The sequence below is a fragment of the Lutjanus erythropterus genome, chromosome 6 (genome assembly GCF_056507025.1).
Source record: "Lutjanus erythropterus isolate fLutEry1 chromosome 6, fLutEry1.hap2, whole genome shotgun sequence".
NCBI lineage: Eukaryota > Metazoa > Chordata > Actinopteri > Lutjaniformes > Lutjanidae > Lutjanus > Lutjanus erythropterus.
The window spans coordinates 14,722,523-14,741,485 of record NC_139322.1 but is presented as its reverse complement, the minus strand read 5'-3'; the positions used below and the strand labels follow the sequence as shown (position 1 = coordinate 14,741,485).

At 39.3% G+C, this 18,963-nt stretch overlaps 2 protein-coding genes across 2 annotated transcripts; one reads left to right on the top strand and one right to left on the bottom strand.

Annotated features, from left to right (window-relative positions):
• Nucleotides 1-26: 26 nt before the first annotated feature.
• fbxw12 (F-box and WD repeat domain containing 12) lies at nucleotides 27-5,889 on the bottom strand. The gene is made up of 10 exons (XM_084720747.1): nucleotides 5,690-5,889; nucleotides 5,551-5,588; nucleotides 5,261-5,427; nucleotides 4,555-4,679; nucleotides 3,792-3,998; nucleotides 3,047-3,211; nucleotides 2,669-2,879; nucleotides 1,794-1,975; nucleotides 1,521-1,651; nucleotides 27-253 (listed from the first exon to the last, which is right to left on the bottom strand). Exons 1-10 carry the CDS (start codon nucleotides 5,786-5,788, stop codon nucleotides 154-156), a joined length of 1,425 nt encoding a protein of 474 aa, XP_084576873.1. The 5' UTR covers nucleotides 5,789-5,889; the 3' UTR covers nucleotides 27-153.
• A 2,103-nt stretch (nucleotides 5,890-7,992) lies between these two features.
• Nucleotides 7,993-18,177, top strand: LOC146325022 (protein Wnt-7a-like). Its single transcript, XM_084720746.1, has 4 exons — nucleotides 7,993-8,343; nucleotides 9,006-9,232; nucleotides 12,855-13,126; nucleotides 17,093-18,177. Exons 1-4 carry the CDS (start codon nucleotides 8,150-8,152, stop codon nucleotides 17,573-17,575), a joined length of 1,176 nt encoding a protein of 391 aa, XP_084576872.1. The 5' UTR covers nucleotides 7,993-8,149; the 3' UTR covers nucleotides 17,576-18,177.
• The last annotated feature ends 786 nt before the right edge of the window (nucleotides 18,178-18,963 follow it).

Genomic DNA, 18,963 nt, shown 5'->3' with positions numbered 1-18,963 from the left:
TACATTCTGTTTTCTATAACCATAGACCAACCAATGAACATCTAAATGTAAACATACACGGTATGATGGACAGTTCATAATAAAAGCAAATGTTCCTCCTTCCAGTGGGTAGTGCAAAATGTTTGTAGGCACCTTTTTGTGGAGCAGTGATGCTCAGGAGGTGAAAGAATAAGCTTTCAGGACGTCTTTCCCGTCTTTCCCTTCTACTGAGGCCACAATGCTGGAGTAGTCACAGGCGACATGGGTGAAGCCCCTAGAAAACAGCATATAAACCATAAAGTAAGATTAGGAAATGACATGAAGAGACAGAAAAAAATGTGGTAACACTTTATTTGAAGGGGTTGGAACTATTATTACAACATAATAACCATTACATGACACCTGTCATGAACATGAAGGAGTCTCCATGGATGTTTATGGCTGTTTGATTGTCATTCAGTCAATTATGCCATTTTAATGCAAAGTTTAGCAAAATTTTAAGAAACAATTACTTTGCAACAAGTAAACAAAGTACCTGTTCATCAGGTGACTTTGTACTGTACTGGTGTCAAACAGTCTTATAATATTTAAAGACATCTTTATGCCAAGTCCAAATGGTACCACTTTAATTTGAGGTCAAGGAAATTATTCATGACACTGTTATAGAAGCATTTGTAGTGACTAGGTCCTGTAATTTAGCTGCTACTTGGCTGCTAATTGGGCCATAATTGTTCAGACGTGTACTTGGAAAAACGAGGTCCGGGCTCACCAGTTCCTCATTATCATTACACTGCATTTATTTGTTGTTCCGTATTCAATAATCCGGCACTTTAAACAACTTAAAAATAAACAAAATAGCCATGACGTTGACCGTGCACAGTCAAAAACTGATTGCCTCCTCCCAATTACCAATTACCAACACCTGTGACTGATACTATTACCTCAAGTCTCTTCTGGCATTAAGCCGATCCACTACACCCCCTAGTGTTTGGATGAGTTATTACATATTAATCAGAAAGCAAATACATTAAACAGAAATCAAATACATGGATCCTACAGCATTTGATAGTGCTATTACACATATAAGCATCTTTATGACCATCTTTAAATCCAAAATTTTTCACTTTACTTGATGTCAAGGAAAATATTCATGACACTCTTGTAATGATGTCATGACAGCCAGTATCAAAACCAACCACATATGACAGTGTAATGTCATGTTAAAGCATAGAGCTGAACAGTTTCTTTGTGTTTGATTATGTCAACTTGTGATAACAAAGACATGTCAACTGTCAATAATGTCAACTTTGCATTACAAATGTCATAACTGACCAAATGACACTTAATGACAACAGCCACAAACATTCATAAAGACTCTTACAGGTATCATGACATGGTTATGACACTGTTTATGTCAGTCTTATGCAGGGTCCTTCAAATAAAATGTTACCAAAAACACTTGTATTCAGGCTGTAGCATTAGTAGTAAATATTGATGTTAATTTGTCTGCTGTTGATGCTACAGGAAACAGTAGTCAGTACCTGGACATTGTGTGAGAGCCTCCCAATAAGTGGTATCGGCTCTCCAGGGTCAGCCCGTGCTCTCTGTCATTCCTCCATGTCAACACTCGTAAGGAGAGGTCTCTTGATGCTGTCACCACCCGGAAGCTGTCCTGCAAATTTGAGGACAACACTAATTGGTCCTCAGACACTTATATTTGGCTCATTTCACACAGAGGGTATACTGTGCTGTATAAAGCAAAGAATTTATTTCTACAGCTGAAGGGATGTTTATTAAATGAGAAAGCAGCCTACCACACATATAGAAGAGATAGGCATCGTATGATCTACAAAGCTAGCGAGCAGGGCTCCTTTCAGAGAGTAGACCCAGAGCGTCTGGTCGGCTGCCAGCACTAAGCAGTTGCTGTCCTTGGCCTGAAGAAGGATGTCTGATGACCTGGTGTTTAGTGTCAAAGGGAAGGACTCCACCTGCTGGACTGATATGAGAAGACATTCAAAATTATTCAGGCAAAATCCACTAAACTGTAGATTTAGTGACGATGAGTAGTTGTATACATTTTTGGGTTATCCACTTCCACCTAATGTGTTGACATCTATTTTAATTTGTGTATAATTTGTACCTAAATTTCCCAGAATGCTCTTTGACAGACCCCAGGGAACAGGTGTGAACTTTATGCATTCAACTGTGGGTTCAACATATTTGCCAAAATAGCAAAAACATATCCAAGTGTGAATATTATCCAGTTGATAAAACTCAAATTTTCTATTGGCTATTACAGTGACTTGTGACAGTATTGTATGACTTCAGTGTTTAGTTTGGATTGACCGAAGTCACACAATAATACAAACAAACTACCGATCAAGGCAGCGGTAGTCCAGCGACACCCGTGTTCTGCAAAGCAAAACGACTGTTTTAACCAAAGTTCTGGTGGCTTTGGATGGCTCAATATTTGCCTTATATAAAGGCAGCTTCCTGTCAGAAAAGGCTGTCTGACAGAAGGTAAAGTGGAGAAAGTATTTTAAATATAGCGTACACTTAAATTGAAACTAAAACTACTGTAGGTAATACACTGACTATGGATAAGTACCTCGTACAACCCCACTTCAAAAAATCTGAGCTATCCCTTCAAAGCACATTAAAGTCAATCAGTACATATTTCAGTCCTCACCTTGTATCTCTGTCTTGTACCTCGTCTTTTTAATGCCGACATCGAAGACAGTGAGGGCTTTGTTGTTAAGGTGCTCAGTGTGGTGGATGATGGCCAGTCTGGCAGGCTGGGTGGGTATGAAGACAGCAGCCTGGCACCCAGCGACTGGCACAGACTGGCACAGAGGATCCTCGTCCTCAGATGGAGAGGTCAGACTCTCAGTGTAAATCACCTGCCAACACATCCAACAACAGAAATCCAAAAAATGTGTATTAACATCTTATTATTATCTATGAACACCTATTTTCCCACGGTGTAATTTACAACACACGAGACGAGACCAGAGCAGAGCAGGAAACACAAACGTTAAGTCAGGCAGTCAAACACAACAAAAAATACCTTTGGACTTAAGTCATCATTGTCCTTGGTTCCAGCCGCAATCCATTTCTTGTCAGGTGAAACTCGGAGTATGTTGACTTTAAAGGAGTCACACACCATCACGCTGGACTTTTTAGTCAAAGCTGAATCAGCTAGTGTGCACACAGACCCCTGACTGGTTCCAACCTGGAAGAGAATATGAAGCACATGAAAAATACTGTATTATTTTTATTTTAGCTGAACTGTTGAATCAATCTGCAACTATTTTGATAATCAGTATCCCTTTTTTGAGATTTTTTTTTCAGGAATTCTCTGATTTTAGCTTCTATGACAATACACAGAAATTTTTTGGGTTGTCGATAAAACGAGACATCACCTTGGGCTTTGGGAAACAGCGATCAACAATTTTTCACCATTTTCTAACATTTTATGGACCAAATGAGTGTTTTCATCATCATCAATTAATCTGATGATTATTTCCCCTATTAATTGATTAGTTGTTAGGTCTATAAAATATCAGAAAATGGTGAAAATCAGTGGTTCCCAAAGCCCATGGTGACATCCTCAAATGTCTTGTTTTGCCCACAACTAAAATATATTCAGCTTACTGTCATAGAGGAGTAAATAATGTCTTTTTGTAAAAAATAACTCAAACTGATCCATTATTAATTCATTAATCAATCAATCTTTGCAGCTCCATTAATTGCTAATTAGTTGCTGCCCTAATTTTTATATTTACAAATCCAGATGTTCTGAGGTCACTTACAGTCAGAAACCAGTTGTTGTTGACATTGTACTGTAGTAACGTACAGTGTGAAAATCCAGTAGAAAAGGACGCCAGCTCCTGACCAGTCTCACCCTGCCAGGTCTTGATGAGGCCTGTGGAATCTGCTGTGATCACAACTTCATGCTGTTCATCTCTTATAATCCCTGTCAAAGGACTCTGTGCAGGACTGCACCACAGAAGTTCACCCTGACAAAAAAAAACAAAAAAAAAAACATGCAACATCAGGTAAATGTCTCAGTGAGGGCATCCATCCCACCGGCTTTTCAGGTTTCAAACGATCAAACGATCTCAGATCTTAGAGGTTTTAGATATGGACTGATTAAGACTCAAAACATGTGACACTTGTTGAGATTTACATGTTTTATGAGATGTTATTTGTAATACTTAAGAAGTCGCACAATGATATCAGACATGAAAAAAATCTATGACTTATATACATATAAATATTTGTACATAAATACGCATAAAAGTTTGATTAAAAAAACAGTAGTAGTAGTAGTAACAGATTACATGTGTTACTGTGTTCTTACTATACTGTGCAATATAATCAAAAGTTTGATTTTGTAGTACTTCCAAAGTATTAATTTTAGATGACATTTTTTTTGTAATCCAATAGAATATTTTACTAATTACAAAAAAACTGCCATGTAATTTTTATTCAGTCACTACATTACAAGACTGCATTTCAAAGTAATCTGACCCAGCCCTGATTATGATATGTGCAAGATTATGATGTACTAACATTTTGGATGTTCCATGCTCGGACTGTACCATCTAAAGAGGCACTGCAGACTGTGGCACTGCAGTTCCAGAGGTGAGGAAGCTCAGCTGATTTCCCCCGCAGGTAAACAAACCCCTCCACCCTGCCTGATGGACAGCATGTGTCAGATAGAAATAAAAAAAAATGAGATGAGAGACATGATGAAGTCACGCACAGGAGATTCAAGACAGAGATACACAAATATACAAAAATACTCCTAGGAGAAGGAGACGAACACCCATGTTCTTGTACTTCAATCCTTGATACTCATGACATAATGCATTCTTCATCCACATACCCCAACCCCACCGATCACAAGTATATACCTAAGGTTGTAACTTAACTTTAAAAACAAACATCAAACATCTATGCGGAGGCCTGTCTGAATGTGAGGACCGGCCAAGATGTTCCTGCTTTCCAAAAATGTCCTCACTTATTAAGTCAAAGCTCAAATTGGTTTCCTTACAAAGCTAGCCGTACAAGAACACACTCACATTCATTTTAAATTCATTCTTTTAAAACAAGTTACACTACACATCTAGTTCTCACTGTATTTGCATTATTTTTTGTTTGTGTGTATGTGTAAAATATAAATAGGAAAAATCACAGTTATTCTGTTGAAGTACATTTTTCAGTTGTTTTTATGAAAACATGTAAACATCTGTTTCTCCTGCCGGTGACAGCACACCTGTGTGTCCTCTGAGGCTCTTGCAGGTGTAACCTCCCGTGCTGCCTTTCGTCATCTTCATCTCTAAGTGTGAACGTCGCAGGAAGTATCTCTTCCACGAGTGATTCACTTCTTCACTCCCCAGGACAGAAAAGTTACAGAAACTCCAGCGCTGCAGACACATCCTCCTGACAGGGACACAGAAATCAATGTTTACTTGAGTTTTTTTTTTTTTTTATTTGGTGCTGCATCATCTAAGCTACTCTGTGACTTGGCGTTAGAAAAGATAGAAAAGTACAAACAAAGCTCACCTCCATAACCAAGGAGTCTCTGCAGCTTCGTGCCAATCCTAAACATATAAAATGAGTCACGAATCAGACACTTTGGTTAATCACAACATGTACGCTCTTATTGCACATGAGCTACTTCCGCAAGTTGGACGCTCCTCACCTTACAGACACCGGAGGCTGTGATTAAATCTTCCTCTGTCAGGAATGTGAAAATATGAATGAGACAATCACCGATCAAGTACGGCTGATGAGGATCCATACTGACTGATATCGATTATCTCTCGCACCCCATCACCAACAATCTGTCTCTTTACTGTGCGTCAAGACGGAACAGCAGATCCAAGTTTGGCCAAAGTACGGGAACAATACAGGGACAAGAGGGGTAATTCAGCCTTTTCTTTTCTATGTATTTATTTGTGTTTCGGTTGTTTTACATAAACGACAACACTTTGTTTTACATATATTATATTATATGTTTACACGTATAATACGACAATACACAAATAGGCAAATAAAGCATGAATAAAAAAGCGAGAAAGTCGTAGTATAGTAATAATAATAATACTAATGCTAATACAGTAACACAAAACATGTCTTGAGTCACATAAATAGAGAGGAACTTAAGTGAAAACATTAAATTGGACGCACAGTCTTACAGTTTTGATGGCTTTTTTGTTCTTTGCTGAATATTGTCTCTATATCGCTCAATTTCTTTCTTAAAAACCAGTTTTACCTCAAAAAATTTAATTTACATTTATTAATGTAAACCTTTGCAAACAGTATAATGAGTTTAATGAGAAAAATGTGTTGGTTCTAAAAAAAGACCCCACAAATCATTGCCCAGTAAAGGCTGGTTCTGTCGTGTCTATAAGGGAACTCCAAACCTGCGAAAGACCTCGCGAGAGTTATCATTTTAACCTAAACCACGGTCTTTTCTTAACCCCTAACTAAGTTTTTTTTTTCTTTCGCTAAACTTATCCACATCTTACTGCAGCGTTTTCACGTCATGAAAAACAATTAGTTTGTACATGGGGCGCAATGAAGAAAGAACTCGTATGAATCTCGCGAGAGTTTCGCAAATCTAGGGTTCAGATTTAAACACCACAGGGCGGAGAGCGAGGTCATGTCCCGCCCTACTCCGACTCTGATTGGCTAGTACCCATTGCCTTCGTTGATTTTGGCTATTTGGGTTGGCTAGGTTTAGACATGAGGAGCGTGATTGGGTAGAGATAAGCCAATGAGAGGCAGAGTGGGGCGGATCATGCCTTCGCCATCCTGGGAGAAAAATATCAGGGAGTTCGTTTTTCATCATATTGACGAAAATTGTGTTTTTTGCAGTCATAAACTTAAAATTATTTGACATTTGACAAAAAGGAGATACTTATTTATGACAAGAATGAAATTCATATATATATATATATATATATATATATATATATATATATATATACATATATATATATGTATACACGTGTGTGTGTGTGTGTGTGTGTGTGTGTGTGTGTGTGTGTGTGTGTGTGTGTAGCTTTTTATGTAATAAAAACAATAGAACAGATAGAAATAGAAATCTGTACAAACGTAGATTTTTATACGTTTATTGATTGTTACATGGTACCCCCTTATGTATATAGTTTATACTGCTTTTGTTTTCATAAACATGATGTTGATGGTGATGGTTTTTTTTTTGACAACTGTGTGGCTTATGGCGATAAAATAACGATGTATTTTATTTTATTTTATTTTAAAAAGGATGGTTCGTTTAGCTTTTACTCTGCAAGCACTTCAGTGCGCCACCAGATGTCGCCATTATAAAAGGTAGGGGATGCAGATAAGCTGTGAAGGACTGAGGCGCAGCACAGGTAACGCGCACCAGCTGCATTAATATTAAGTGAATGATTTCAACTTTTGAGTATAAAGCAGACAGACCAGAGGCGATAAATGCATGCAGCCTATTAAATCTCACGAATGTTTGATTTAACCACCTGTTACATGATAAAGTTGAGAGATTATCATCCAAACTGACGTAGTAATTATCTACTTAAAAAAAAAAGTATCTTCCTTTGTTTTTGTTTTAATGTCGTTTATCTGCAGCTTTTTGTGATGCCTCCTTTTGCCGCTGAGGCTGTATAAAACCATTGCTGATTTCAGGGAAACAAAACTCAATATCTGCGTAAAAATAAATGTATTTTTACGCATTATGTTCAGCCCTGACCCACTTAATAACCAAATAAAAAGCCACCCCAATCAGTCAAGGTGAATTCACAGCAGAAGAGTGTGTATGAGTGTGTGTGTGTGTGTGTGTGTGTGTGTGTGTGTGTGTGTGTGAATGCGTGTGTGCTGAGATTCAGCCCTGGCGGGATTCTTCAGCAGGGCCCCATGTCTCCTGTGAACACGCCCCAGATAGATGAGCCAGATATATAGCCAAGACCTGCGGGTAGCAGAGGAACTGTGAGAAACAGATAATCGCACTTGCTCACCCCAAGGGTTACCTGTGACACCCTCGCAATGACAAGAGGGCCCAGCGGAGAGGGGGCCACGTAAAAAGGAGTTTGGATGATACCCTGATAGCCTGCAATTTGTAAAAAACTTCCCGAGCGAGTACTTTCTTTTTCTTTTTTTTATGCTTTTCGTCATTTTGGAGTTCCTCTGGAGTTACTACCTGTGCTGTGATCTATCGGAGAATAAGCGAAGAGAGTTATTCATCAGCTACAGATCGTTGCATGAAACTGAGAGAGGGGCCGCAATGAGTCGGAGAACACGACGCTGGATTTTAAGAGTTTTACTTTGTCTGGGGATTGTTTATTTGAAAATTGGGTGAGCTGCGCTTCTATTCTGACTCAACTGTGGTTTGTTGTAGGTTATTCTCAAAACACAAAGGACTTAAATAACTGACAGTGATACTTTTATTTGTTGTTGGTCTCTCAAAAAACGTCTTATATATCATATTTGCTCAAAAGCAGGCAGCTGATTTTATAAAAGATAAATAAAGCATTTAGAGAGGAGCGTAAACTTATCTCAGTTTGACTCGTGGCAGCTGCGTCCTTATCACTTAATGACAATTCCTTATTCAAGGCTGGCAAAACTCATCCTGGCAAAATAATTAAAAAGTATTCGCAACTGTAATGTAGCTTTGAAACCTACAGAAGACGTTTAGCGGTGCACCTTCGCTCAGACACAATCTCCTCTGTATACATAATAGATAACCTAAATAATTTTGGTATTAATTTCTAATTTCTGACATGCAATCATCCAAGTAAAACTGTGTAGGTGTATGAAGAACTGCGTTAAATGTTCTGCTCATGAAAAGCTGCTATTTCATAAATCAAACAGCGCAAATATGTTTGATTTCAAAAGATTATTAAAACTATTTAGGGTGAAAAATAATTATAAATAATAAACAAGATAAGATATTAGAACAGAAAAAATAAGTGGTTGATGGCTCCTTTTTCTCAGTCATATCCATCTTCAATTCACAGTGGCTTCTCGTCGGTGGTGGCCCTAGGTGCGAGCATAATCTGTAACAAGATCCCCGGTTTGGCCCCCAGACAACGGATTATCTGCCAGAGTCGCCCCGATGCCATTATCGTCATCGGAGAGGGAGCCCAAATGGGCATCAACGAGTGTCAGTTTCAGTTCAAAAACGGGCGCTGGAACTGCTCTGCGCTTGGAGAGAGGACAGTCTTCGGAAAAGAGTTGAAAGTGGGTATGTTGCTGTCTGTTAACGTTTGTTTACAATTTGAAACGTTTGAATTTTTTGCAGCAGTAAATACAATTTATTTCTGTGCCTTGTGCGTAAAACGCGCACAGTTTGGCTCTGATCTTCTGTGATTTCCCTCAAAAATGTTCAGTTATTACAAGTCTTAAATTGAAATGCAAGATTTAAGCCTAACAAAAAGTTAAATTATGACTTGATGCCTTGAAGAAAAAATAGAAAAATGCACGTATTTGTAAAGTTATGACCTTGACATGCAACCTTTTTCATGTCTTAACAAAATATTAATGAATAGCTGTGGCTCTTGATCAAACCTGCACCGGAAAAGCTTCTTCTGCACTTAAATGATCATCAGCATCCGTGCTATAAGGAGCATCCCTTGAGGATCCAGTGTCATTTACATCAGGCCTAGTTCTGCTCCAGACTCTTCATTGAGCAGGGCTCCTTTCTGAGCATTGTAGAATAAAAGGCATGTGAAGCCAGCACTGTAACAAAGCTCTTGTGAATGTTTGCAGCCTTTCTTTTCAGCCCGGCAGAGTCTCTGGAGACACATTTTCACTGGTCTTTATCCTGTCTAGTGATGGGTGCTGCGGCTCTCACTGTAAGGGAAATAGCTCTTACCACGGGTATAAGTTACAGTGAAGGCAAAGCCAAGAGGAAAAGCAAGACCTGAAAGTAGTAAATTAGAGAAACAAATAAGTTGAAATCAATGTTCCAACTGCTGAGACAAAAGTCTCCTCTAAAGAGAAGATGAACATTAAGGAATCCAAGAATTGTGGCTGGAGTTTTATGGCTCATTTGTTGGCAACTATGAACTGATAAGATGGATTAAGGATATTGAAGATATCAATACCAGGAAGACCTAACAAGGATTTAATGAAGTATTTTTGTCTAATGATGTCTTTTATGGTTGCGGCTACAGAGGTGGCTTTGTAAAACCATTTTTGATTAAAAAAAAAAACCTTTTGAGAATTTTAATATATTTTAGGTCTGGTCCTGAACTATTGAAGTGAAACACAATGGTCAGTAGCTTGCACCAGCTGTTTGAGGCCATCTTGCCTGCCGCTGTTGGGAAGAAAGGATTATCTTTTCATGCTGTTGAAGTGAAAACAGTGCTGTTTGACAATCTGTTCCTTTATGAATGAGTGAGAGGTTTTAGTTCATCAAGAGTCTTGGTCTGTGTTTCCAAGACAGGAGTTTAAGTCTATAGCTTGGACAGCCATACCAAATAGATTGGTTTCACTGATCAGATTAGCGCAGAAGGCCAATGGCTGCAAATGAATGCCATTGTTGATGCCCAGGCTGAGCAGAGCTGTGGAGCTCGCAATTGTCCCTAAATGTGAAGGAAGAATGACCAGTGGGGCGACATAAAGCTTATGGGTGATGCAAGGTGCATCAGACTTCACTCTGCACTTGTAACTGTGTAGTTACACTAAGCTTTGTGAGATGAGACTGAATGAATCTGCAGAGATGAAAGAGAAAACAAACATGGCAGAAGAACATTGAACCGGCACTTCTAGTTCAACTGATACCGGCTCTTGAATCCGACTCTCTTTTTAATATCTTCCACCTCTCATTACAAGGTTATGAAGAATTCATACCATCTCTTGTGGTGAACCTATGCACTCAGAACTGCAGGGGAAAAATTAACAACGGTGCAGTCAGAACTGGCTGACTGCACTCACCGACACACCTTCTTTTTTGGCTCGGAGCCCATCAAGTCTATAAAAACGTCCACATAATTGATGCCTCAATATGAGTTTTTTTTTTTTTTCAATGGCAAGGGTGCACATCCAAGATGTTTATCAAAAACATGGCAGCATTACACAGCGAAGTGGATGGCAGGGGGAAGCATGAAGAAAGTATGATGTTTGTTTTGAACAACCAGAGACAAGAGGTGTTTATTTACACTCAGATATGATGGATGTTGCAACCGGGATTCACAGATCTGAAAATGAAATATACAATTTGTCGATTACGGTTATAGATATGCAAGTTCATTACATTTTGGGCTGTTTTTACATTGTATCAGAAAGAAAACATATTGCTTTTTGCAATATACAAGGCTTTGAATGAGATATATTAGGCTTTCTCTTTGCTTTTTTTCCTCTGCTCATTAATAGACTCGAGAGCGATGCGTCCTGTCAGATTAACCTTTAGTTATCTGTCGATATTTCCGTGTGTGTAAATGATTTGTTAGCTGGACATGGGCTGAGATAACGGCAGGATGAAGATTCTGGTGTCAGTGCCTTATGAGTTTACACAGAATGTGACAGTTTTCTGAGTGGATCAATACCCTTTCCTTGCTCACAACCCTGTTATTCATACTGCTTTGTTGACTATACCTCCAGCAGCCATTTTGGTTCATAGGCAGGACAGTTTCCAGGTCAGGTTTCAAAACACTGCAGGCCTTGAGGGACATGTCAGTAAGACCGTGATGTAAGCACACATACTGTTAATAAATAATGTAGTTTTGCTATTTAAAAATATTGTTACATGTATTTCTCTTAAAGCTGAGGTGCACGTAGTTTATTTTGGGTATCTTTGGGCAAAAATCCTTATGTATAATATAATTCAAGTAATCTGAGAGAAAAACAGAATTGTGCTTCTCCTCTTGGCTGTGTTTTTACACCTAAAAAAAAGCCTGTGACAAGAAGTTTTGGCCAATCACAGGTCCACAACATAGTTGAGTCTCATTCCCAAAATGCCAGTATTTCACAACCTGAGGTTAAGACTCAACTGTCAGTCACCTTTCTCTGGAATCCTTAACTGTACCTTTAAAGTTCTCACGAAGCCAAAATCAGCATTTAAGTGTTTATATTATTTATGTATTGTGCCATGTGACCTACATGCATGAGTCTAGCTGACAAAGAAGTAATTTTGTAGAAATGCCTATGTATTTTTATTGGTTATTTTTAGTGTTTTTTTCTGGAAAATTATGAAAAACTGTTGATGACTCATCTTGCGCTCGAGGGCGTTACTCAATTTCCAGGCCTCAATGTACAAAAGCACTTATTTGTGAGTTTGTAAGTTTATTCACTGATTTAGGTGAAACTGGCTGATATTTCGTGGAGAAAATCATTTCTGGTGGACAGATAGCTTTAGCTTATTTGTTGCTAAAGTAGCTAATGCTAAGTGTTAGCTACCGTTACCAGGCAACAAACTCGGCCTCAACAGCTTTCATGAACATGACCGGTCACTGAGACGAACACAGCCTCTGACACCGACAGGGAATACAGTACTGAGGATGTTTATGTAGTTTCCAGATGGAAAGATAGCTTTACTTGTTTAAGTAACTTACCTCACTGTTAAATACTTTTAGCTCAGTTAAAAAAACCTCCTCAGTACTGTAGTCTATTCTTTGGTGTCTAACTGGTGTCTATCTCTGCATAACGTACATTCAGCACTACTGGCTACTGTGAATGACAAACAATGCTGGCAAATCAAAGTCGCTCCCTAAAAGCCTATTTCTCAGGAAACACTTAAGCAGTAAGCAGTCCACTAGCCATTTCATGGGAACTTTAAACTGGAGGAGACATTCTCTATTTCTAAAAATCTCAATGCATATCTGCAACCTTTTATTCATCATCACCTTTTTTTCCCTCTATGCTAGGTAGTAAAGAGGCTGCGTTCACCTACGCCATCATTGCAGCGGGGGTGGCCCACGCCATTACAGCTGCCTGTACGCAGGGTAACCTGAGTGACTGTAGCTGTGACAAAGAGAAGCAGGGTTTCTACAGCAGAGACCAAGGCTGGAAGTGGGGAGGCTGCTCAGCAGACATCAGCTACGGCCTGGGCTTCTCCAAAGTGTTTATTGACGCTCGGGAGGTCAAACAGAATGCGAGGACACTCATGAACCTGCACAACAACGAGGTGGGACGCAAGGTAAGTGATTAGAAATAGGATTATTTATTATAAGGATTTTATAAGGATATTATAAGGATTACTCCTTGTGACAGTGACTTTATCATCGTAGAATTTGTTCCTATCGCCAGATTTAAGCACAACAAAAACAACAACGATGATAATAATAATAATAGCAATAATACATTTTATTTGTAAAGTCACAACAGTGAAGTATAAAACAGAAAAATTACCATAAAATAAAAGCATTATAAATATAGAAGCAAGTAAGAATAAAGTGTACAGTAAGATATTAAAAGTAATAAAACAGTAGAAGAGATTATTAGAGATGCACATCAAGTAAAAGCACATTTTTAAAAGAGATTTAAAAGAGCTCAAAGATGTGGTTTGCCTGGTCTCTTCTGGCAGGTCATTTCAGAGCAACGGGGCCCTGATAACAAAGACCCAGTCGTCCTTGATCTTTGAATCTCTAAAAGGGACCCACCAGAGGCTCTCAGGCTTCATTTGGGCTCATAAGGATTTAAGCCGTCACTGATACACTTGGGGCCAGTCCCATCCGTGCCTTAAAAGTAATAATTAAAATCTTAAAATCAATTCTAAAATGCATAGTTAGCTAGCATAATGAAGCTTAAATTTGGGATAATGTCTACCCTTTTTTGGGGGGGAATTAGTGAGGTGTCTAGCAGCGGAATATTGAATTAAATAAAGTCTGGAAAGATTGTGTTTGCTTAAGCATGAGTAGAGTGAGTTATCCTACAGTAGTCTAAAGAGGACGTGATGAGTGCATGAATGACAGTTTCCAGGTTTTGAAAGACAGAAAAGAACAGATCTTAGAGATTCTGCGTAAAGTCAAACAAGACTACACAGCTGACCCTTCATAAGTACCGCAACTTTTTGCTCTTTGGTCTGGTGACAGTTGGGCATGCAAGCCAACCCAAGACCCCAGGAAGAGCACCAGGCTTTGAAACCAATTTGACGTAGTGGCCAAACTATGTAATGACAATGTCATGTAATGCTCTATGGCCCAAAAAGACTTAAAGCCGGTAGACTTACATTGTGAAACGAGCGGCTAAAAATGGCAGTCCAGTAACATTTGGAAATTCTAGAAGAGCCGAATGATTACAGAATTTTATCCCATCCAAGTTATTGGAGGCTAAACCAGAAGTAAAAGGCTTGGCTGAAGGACATCTCTACTGTGCTTGCTCAGTGGGCCCACAATGCAGAAGATAATGATTTCAGATTTGTCTGCATTCAGTCAAAGGAAATTATTCAATAGCCAGTTTTACCTGTATTTTGGCATGCCCTGAGAGTATTTAGTTTGGTAGAGAGAGAGAAATACAGCTACGTGTCATCTGTGTAAAAATGTAAACTAATATTGTGTTTGTGGATTATGAGTCTTAGTGGTAACATGTAAATGGAGAAAATTTGGCAGGCCATAATACTAGTAAAAACAGTGATCATCATCTGTGATGATCAACCGGTGGTTAACAAGTCTATGTTTGGCCTCAGTGACTGTTAGCAGTTGCTGCCATGATGTGGTTTGGGTGAACCTTGCCAAAGATCTGGGCAGCGGGGCCAAGATTGAACAAGCAGTGGAATAAAAGGCTGCTTTTAGAGGAAGAGCTGTCTAAGTGGCAGGATTTGATTACAACCCAGATCTCAGCGCTGAAAACAGATTGACACTGTACAAAAAGGCATTAGCCCAGTCCCCCCCATGCTTTGCACCATTGGGACAGTATACAGTTACCTTTATGACAATCTCCACCCACAATTTCTCCAGCATCATAAGCCCCCATCAGGTGCAATGTGCTTGTACATGCACCACAGGGGTGTTTACTGTTTGGTTACTAGATCTGATCATCATTGAACAGTATGTGTTTCTGCTGCTGTATAGAAGAGTATAGTTACATGTATTCCACCACAATTTTTATTAAGTAATTAGGCATAAAGTCCAAGCTGGATCTTCATCAAGTCAAAATTCATTTTGATATAATATGCAATTGGCCATGCTTGCAGCCAGACAATAATAAAATACGAATTGTTATTTTAAGGGAAAAGTACAAAGGAGATTACAAAATAAATAACATGATACAGTACAAATAAGACAAATTTAGCAGAAAAGGAGAGTTTTCATGATGTGTTGACCTGCTCATTTGATGCCTTTTGTGCATGCATGGCTGCAGAACACTGCAGAGTGACAAAGAGACTCCAGTAAGTCTAGAGGTTAGAGATTGAGTGGAACGATGTGCCAAACAGCTAAAGTGAGGTAGGTCTTAGTGAAGAATAGAGAAGCAGCTTTGCCCAAGTTAACTCATATCCTCTCCCTCTCTGTCTCACTGTGCCAGAATAGCCTGATTCACACAACCGACACGTCCGTGCCCACACTGGCTGAAAAGCCTCCTCACACAAACACAATTGTACCTAGTAGATCATTTTCTACGTGCGTTTCAGGAGCATGAATTCAAATTGGCTTATCTGGACAGCTAAATTGCCTCCCAGGGAAAAAAAAAAGACCTGCACTTGTGGATTCAAACTTTGCACAGTTTTCCCTTCGTTTCTCTTCTTTCTGCTAATAAATGGCCTCTCTGTTTTGATAGTTACCCCCCCTCCGCCTTTATTTATGCTAATCAAAAGCAGTGACACTGAGCAGGAGCACCGCTCACAGCTCCCTGGTCGAAGACGTCCAGACAAAGGCTGTCACAAGTGTTGGTCACAGAACAACTGATGGATTAGGGAGTTGAAGCCAAGGGTTTTATGAAGTGGTTTGCTCAGGGGAAAGTTGTTTTTTTTTTGCTTCTTGTTCACACGTTTGTATTTGGTTTTTATTGTTACAGTTTACTTGCCAAGAACACAGAGGCGTAAATATCTCATCAATGGCTTTAGGAGACCGTATCACATATCGAACACCTCGCTTTTTAGCAAAAAGGAAATCGCAGCTGACCTTGTTGTTAAAGAAAATTCCTGTTTCAGTCAATGGCACTTCTCATTGTCATCAGTTCAGGGTTTAGCAGTAATCCTAGTCACTCGGCGCCTTGTACAGTCACTCCTGACATTTGTGTGTTGTGTGTGGTAACTACACACACCGAGCCTGAAATCTGATACATTATTTTGGCTTCTGTGTGTATGGTATCACACAACAATGTGGTGGGGCTGTATTTAATCCTCAACTGTAGTGTATTTGTCAGTCACATTGTTATTAAACTGCACGTTTGTCACCTGCCTCGAAGTGCAAGGGTTGAAATGTGAATTTATATACAACAGTTTTGTAGACATGGCTTCAATTGTAGCTTTATTCAGTTATGAAAATATAAATATATATTAAACTGTAACACAATCATTGCCATGGCCTGTTCTTTGAACTTCTTTTAAACTGTGCCACTTCTTTTTGACTCACATATTACAGGTCCTGTTGCCTTCATTTGGCTGATTTATTCTCACTTTAAACAAAAATATTAGTATGCTTTAATAAAGTCTACTTTAATTTCACTTCATTAGGAGTGTATTTAAGTTCAAAAAGTGCTCTTCAATGTGTCTTACTTGAATACACTTGAAAAAATAACCCAGACAAGGTAAACTCTAATTTTGTTAATCAAGCATGTATATTAGTAAACACAGCTATACACTTTAAGTATATTAAGTATTCTACAATTTGTTCCCCCTTAGCACAGAAAAATATATTAAATACACCTACAATGGTGCTTTTCTATAATTAGAACTAAAATATACTGCTAAATGCTAAAACTTAATAAACTTAGTATATTTATTTTCCCCCAGCATATACACAAGAATCCAACACAAAATAATTGCTCTTTCTTTAGCAGATAAAACTGTGAAATCATTATTCTTGTAAACAGTCTGATAATTTGTTTTAATAACCTAGTCTGGCTGTTATTAACCTATCATGAGAGCGTGACTATCACTCATCACTGCAGTATGTTTACAGTTGTTGCTTGTTACTACGTTACTAAGTTGTTTTTGTGTGTCTAGATCCTGGAGAAGAACATGCGACTGGAATGCAAGTGTCATGGTGTCTCGGGCTCCTGCACCACCAAAACCTGCTGGACTACACTTCCCAAGTTCCGCGAGCTCGGCTACATTCTCAAGGAGAAGTATGCCCATGCAGTGCACGTGGAACCAGTCAAAGCCAGCCGCAACAAGCGCCCTAAATTCCTCAAGATCAAGAAGCCTTACTCGTACCGGAAGCCCATGGATACAGACCTGGTGTACATAGACAAGTCGCCTAACTACTGCGAGGCGGACCCTGTGACGGGGAGCCTGGGCACGCAGGGCCGGGTGTGTAACAAGACTATGATGCAGCACATCAGTGGCTGTGACCTGATGTGCTGCGGCCGGGGATACAACACACACCAGTACTCCCGCGTGTGGCAGTGCAACTGCAAGTTCCTGTGGTGCTGCTATGTTAAATGCAACACGTGCAGCGAGAGGACAGAGGTGTACACATGCAAATGAGAATATTTATTGGATGGTGTGTGTGTGTGTGTGTGTGTGTTTGTGTGAGTGAGTGTGATGATGCATGTGAGTGTGTGGGTTCATGTCTTTGTATTTTCATGGACAAACTGGAACTTTTAGGCTGTTTTTACAGTCTTTTCACACATAAATGAGGAACTACTGTAGCTGAAGATGGGGCGTCATGATTCTTTTGCACACAAAGCTCTTCAACCCTCTTCTTGGACTGTTTGTCGGGGTGCAAAGTCAAAACAGTGCGACTACACTCCGTTAAAGGGAAAGACTGCACCCTGCCATGTTGGGACTGCGTGACCACGGTGTTAGTCAGTGAAGCAAAAAATGTCAAGACTTTAAGCTATATGGACATGTGCTGACATTTAGGAAATGAACTTTGCCAATGCAAGTGAATTATGGTGGATGTGATTGCTGGGCAGGACACACTGCTGTAGTTCTCACCCTGTGCACAGATGAAATGACACAGCCATAGAGAGGCAATGTCCCTCCCCTTCCAGTGTGCCCCATGGGAACTTATTTTGGAAAAAATCTGAACGGTAGTCAACGGCAAGACACAAATAATCTTTTGTCCCTGTTTGGATTGTGTCAGGAATTACTGATGTCTGTCAGTTTAAAACATGGTTCTTCAATAGTCCTCAGAGTTATTGCAACATTTTTTCCCCCAAAATGCATTTGAAAGAACAGATTAACATGAATACAACATAGGAAAGATAAATCCATAATAGCTACAGATTATTTAAACATATTGTATGTTGTATTGTCCAAAGTGTAGAGACACTCAGAGCCACAATGGATCCTTTTGTAAGTTCACAAGGAGGAAACTCTAGCATACCCTCCACCTCAGAAACCACTGATGAAAGTGTAAAAACACTTTTGGTGGGAGAAGACATAACCTGACTTGTGCAGCCGTTGGTGAGTAGTCTAGGGTCGCCCCAGACTAAAGATTGTGCTTGTCGACCAGTAGTCGTCAGTTTAAGCCAGTGGCTGACTAGTCAATGCACATTTATGATATTAATTTAAGTATTTAAATATATATTTGGGGCACAAAGCGAGGTATATCTTCCAAATTCACAAAAATACTTGCAGACTTATCAACACTATGGACGACGTGTACAGATAAATTGAGTTGCTCCTGTCCCCACTTGAAAACGTCACGTCTTCACTGTCTTCTTCTTTAACAGTTTTACAACAACTGGCAACTTTCTTGACATTTAAAACGATCTTTTAAATCGACAAACATCATGTGTGAATCTGTGGCACAATTCGAACAGGATCAAGAAAATATTTGTCTCTCGTCATTGACTACTGCTCATATTTTTTCTGAAGTAAGGTCCCATACTGGTCCACCAGAAGGGGAGGGACTTTGGCTGTCTATT

Bases quoted from the DNA above. Each gene is read 5' to 3' on its own strand.
- fbxw12 (XM_084720747.1), bottom strand. From the start codon at position 5,788: ATGGATCCTCATCAGCCGTACTTGATCGGTGATTGTCTCATTCATATT. The intron at 5,428-5,550 runs GTGAGCTTTGTT...TGTCCCTGTCAG, and splicing joins GAGACTCCTTGGTTATGGAG to GAGGATGTGTCTGCAGCGCT. The intron at 3,212-3,791 runs GTAAGTGACCTC...ATTCTCTTCCAG, and splicing joins ACAACAACTGGTTTCTGACT to GTTGGAACCAGTCAGGGGTC.
- LOC146325022 (XM_084720746.1), top strand. From the start codon at position 8,150: ATGCTTTTCGTCATTTTGGAGTTCCTCTGGAGTTACTACCTGTGCTGT. The intron at 9,233-12,854 runs GTATGTTGCTGT...CCTCTATGCTAG, and splicing joins CGGAAAAGAGTTGAAAGTGG to GTAGTAAAGAGGCTGCGTTC. The intron at 13,127-17,092 runs GTAAGTGATTAG...TTGTGTGTCTAG, and splicing joins ACAACGAGGTGGGACGCAAG to ATCCTGGAGAAGAACATGCG.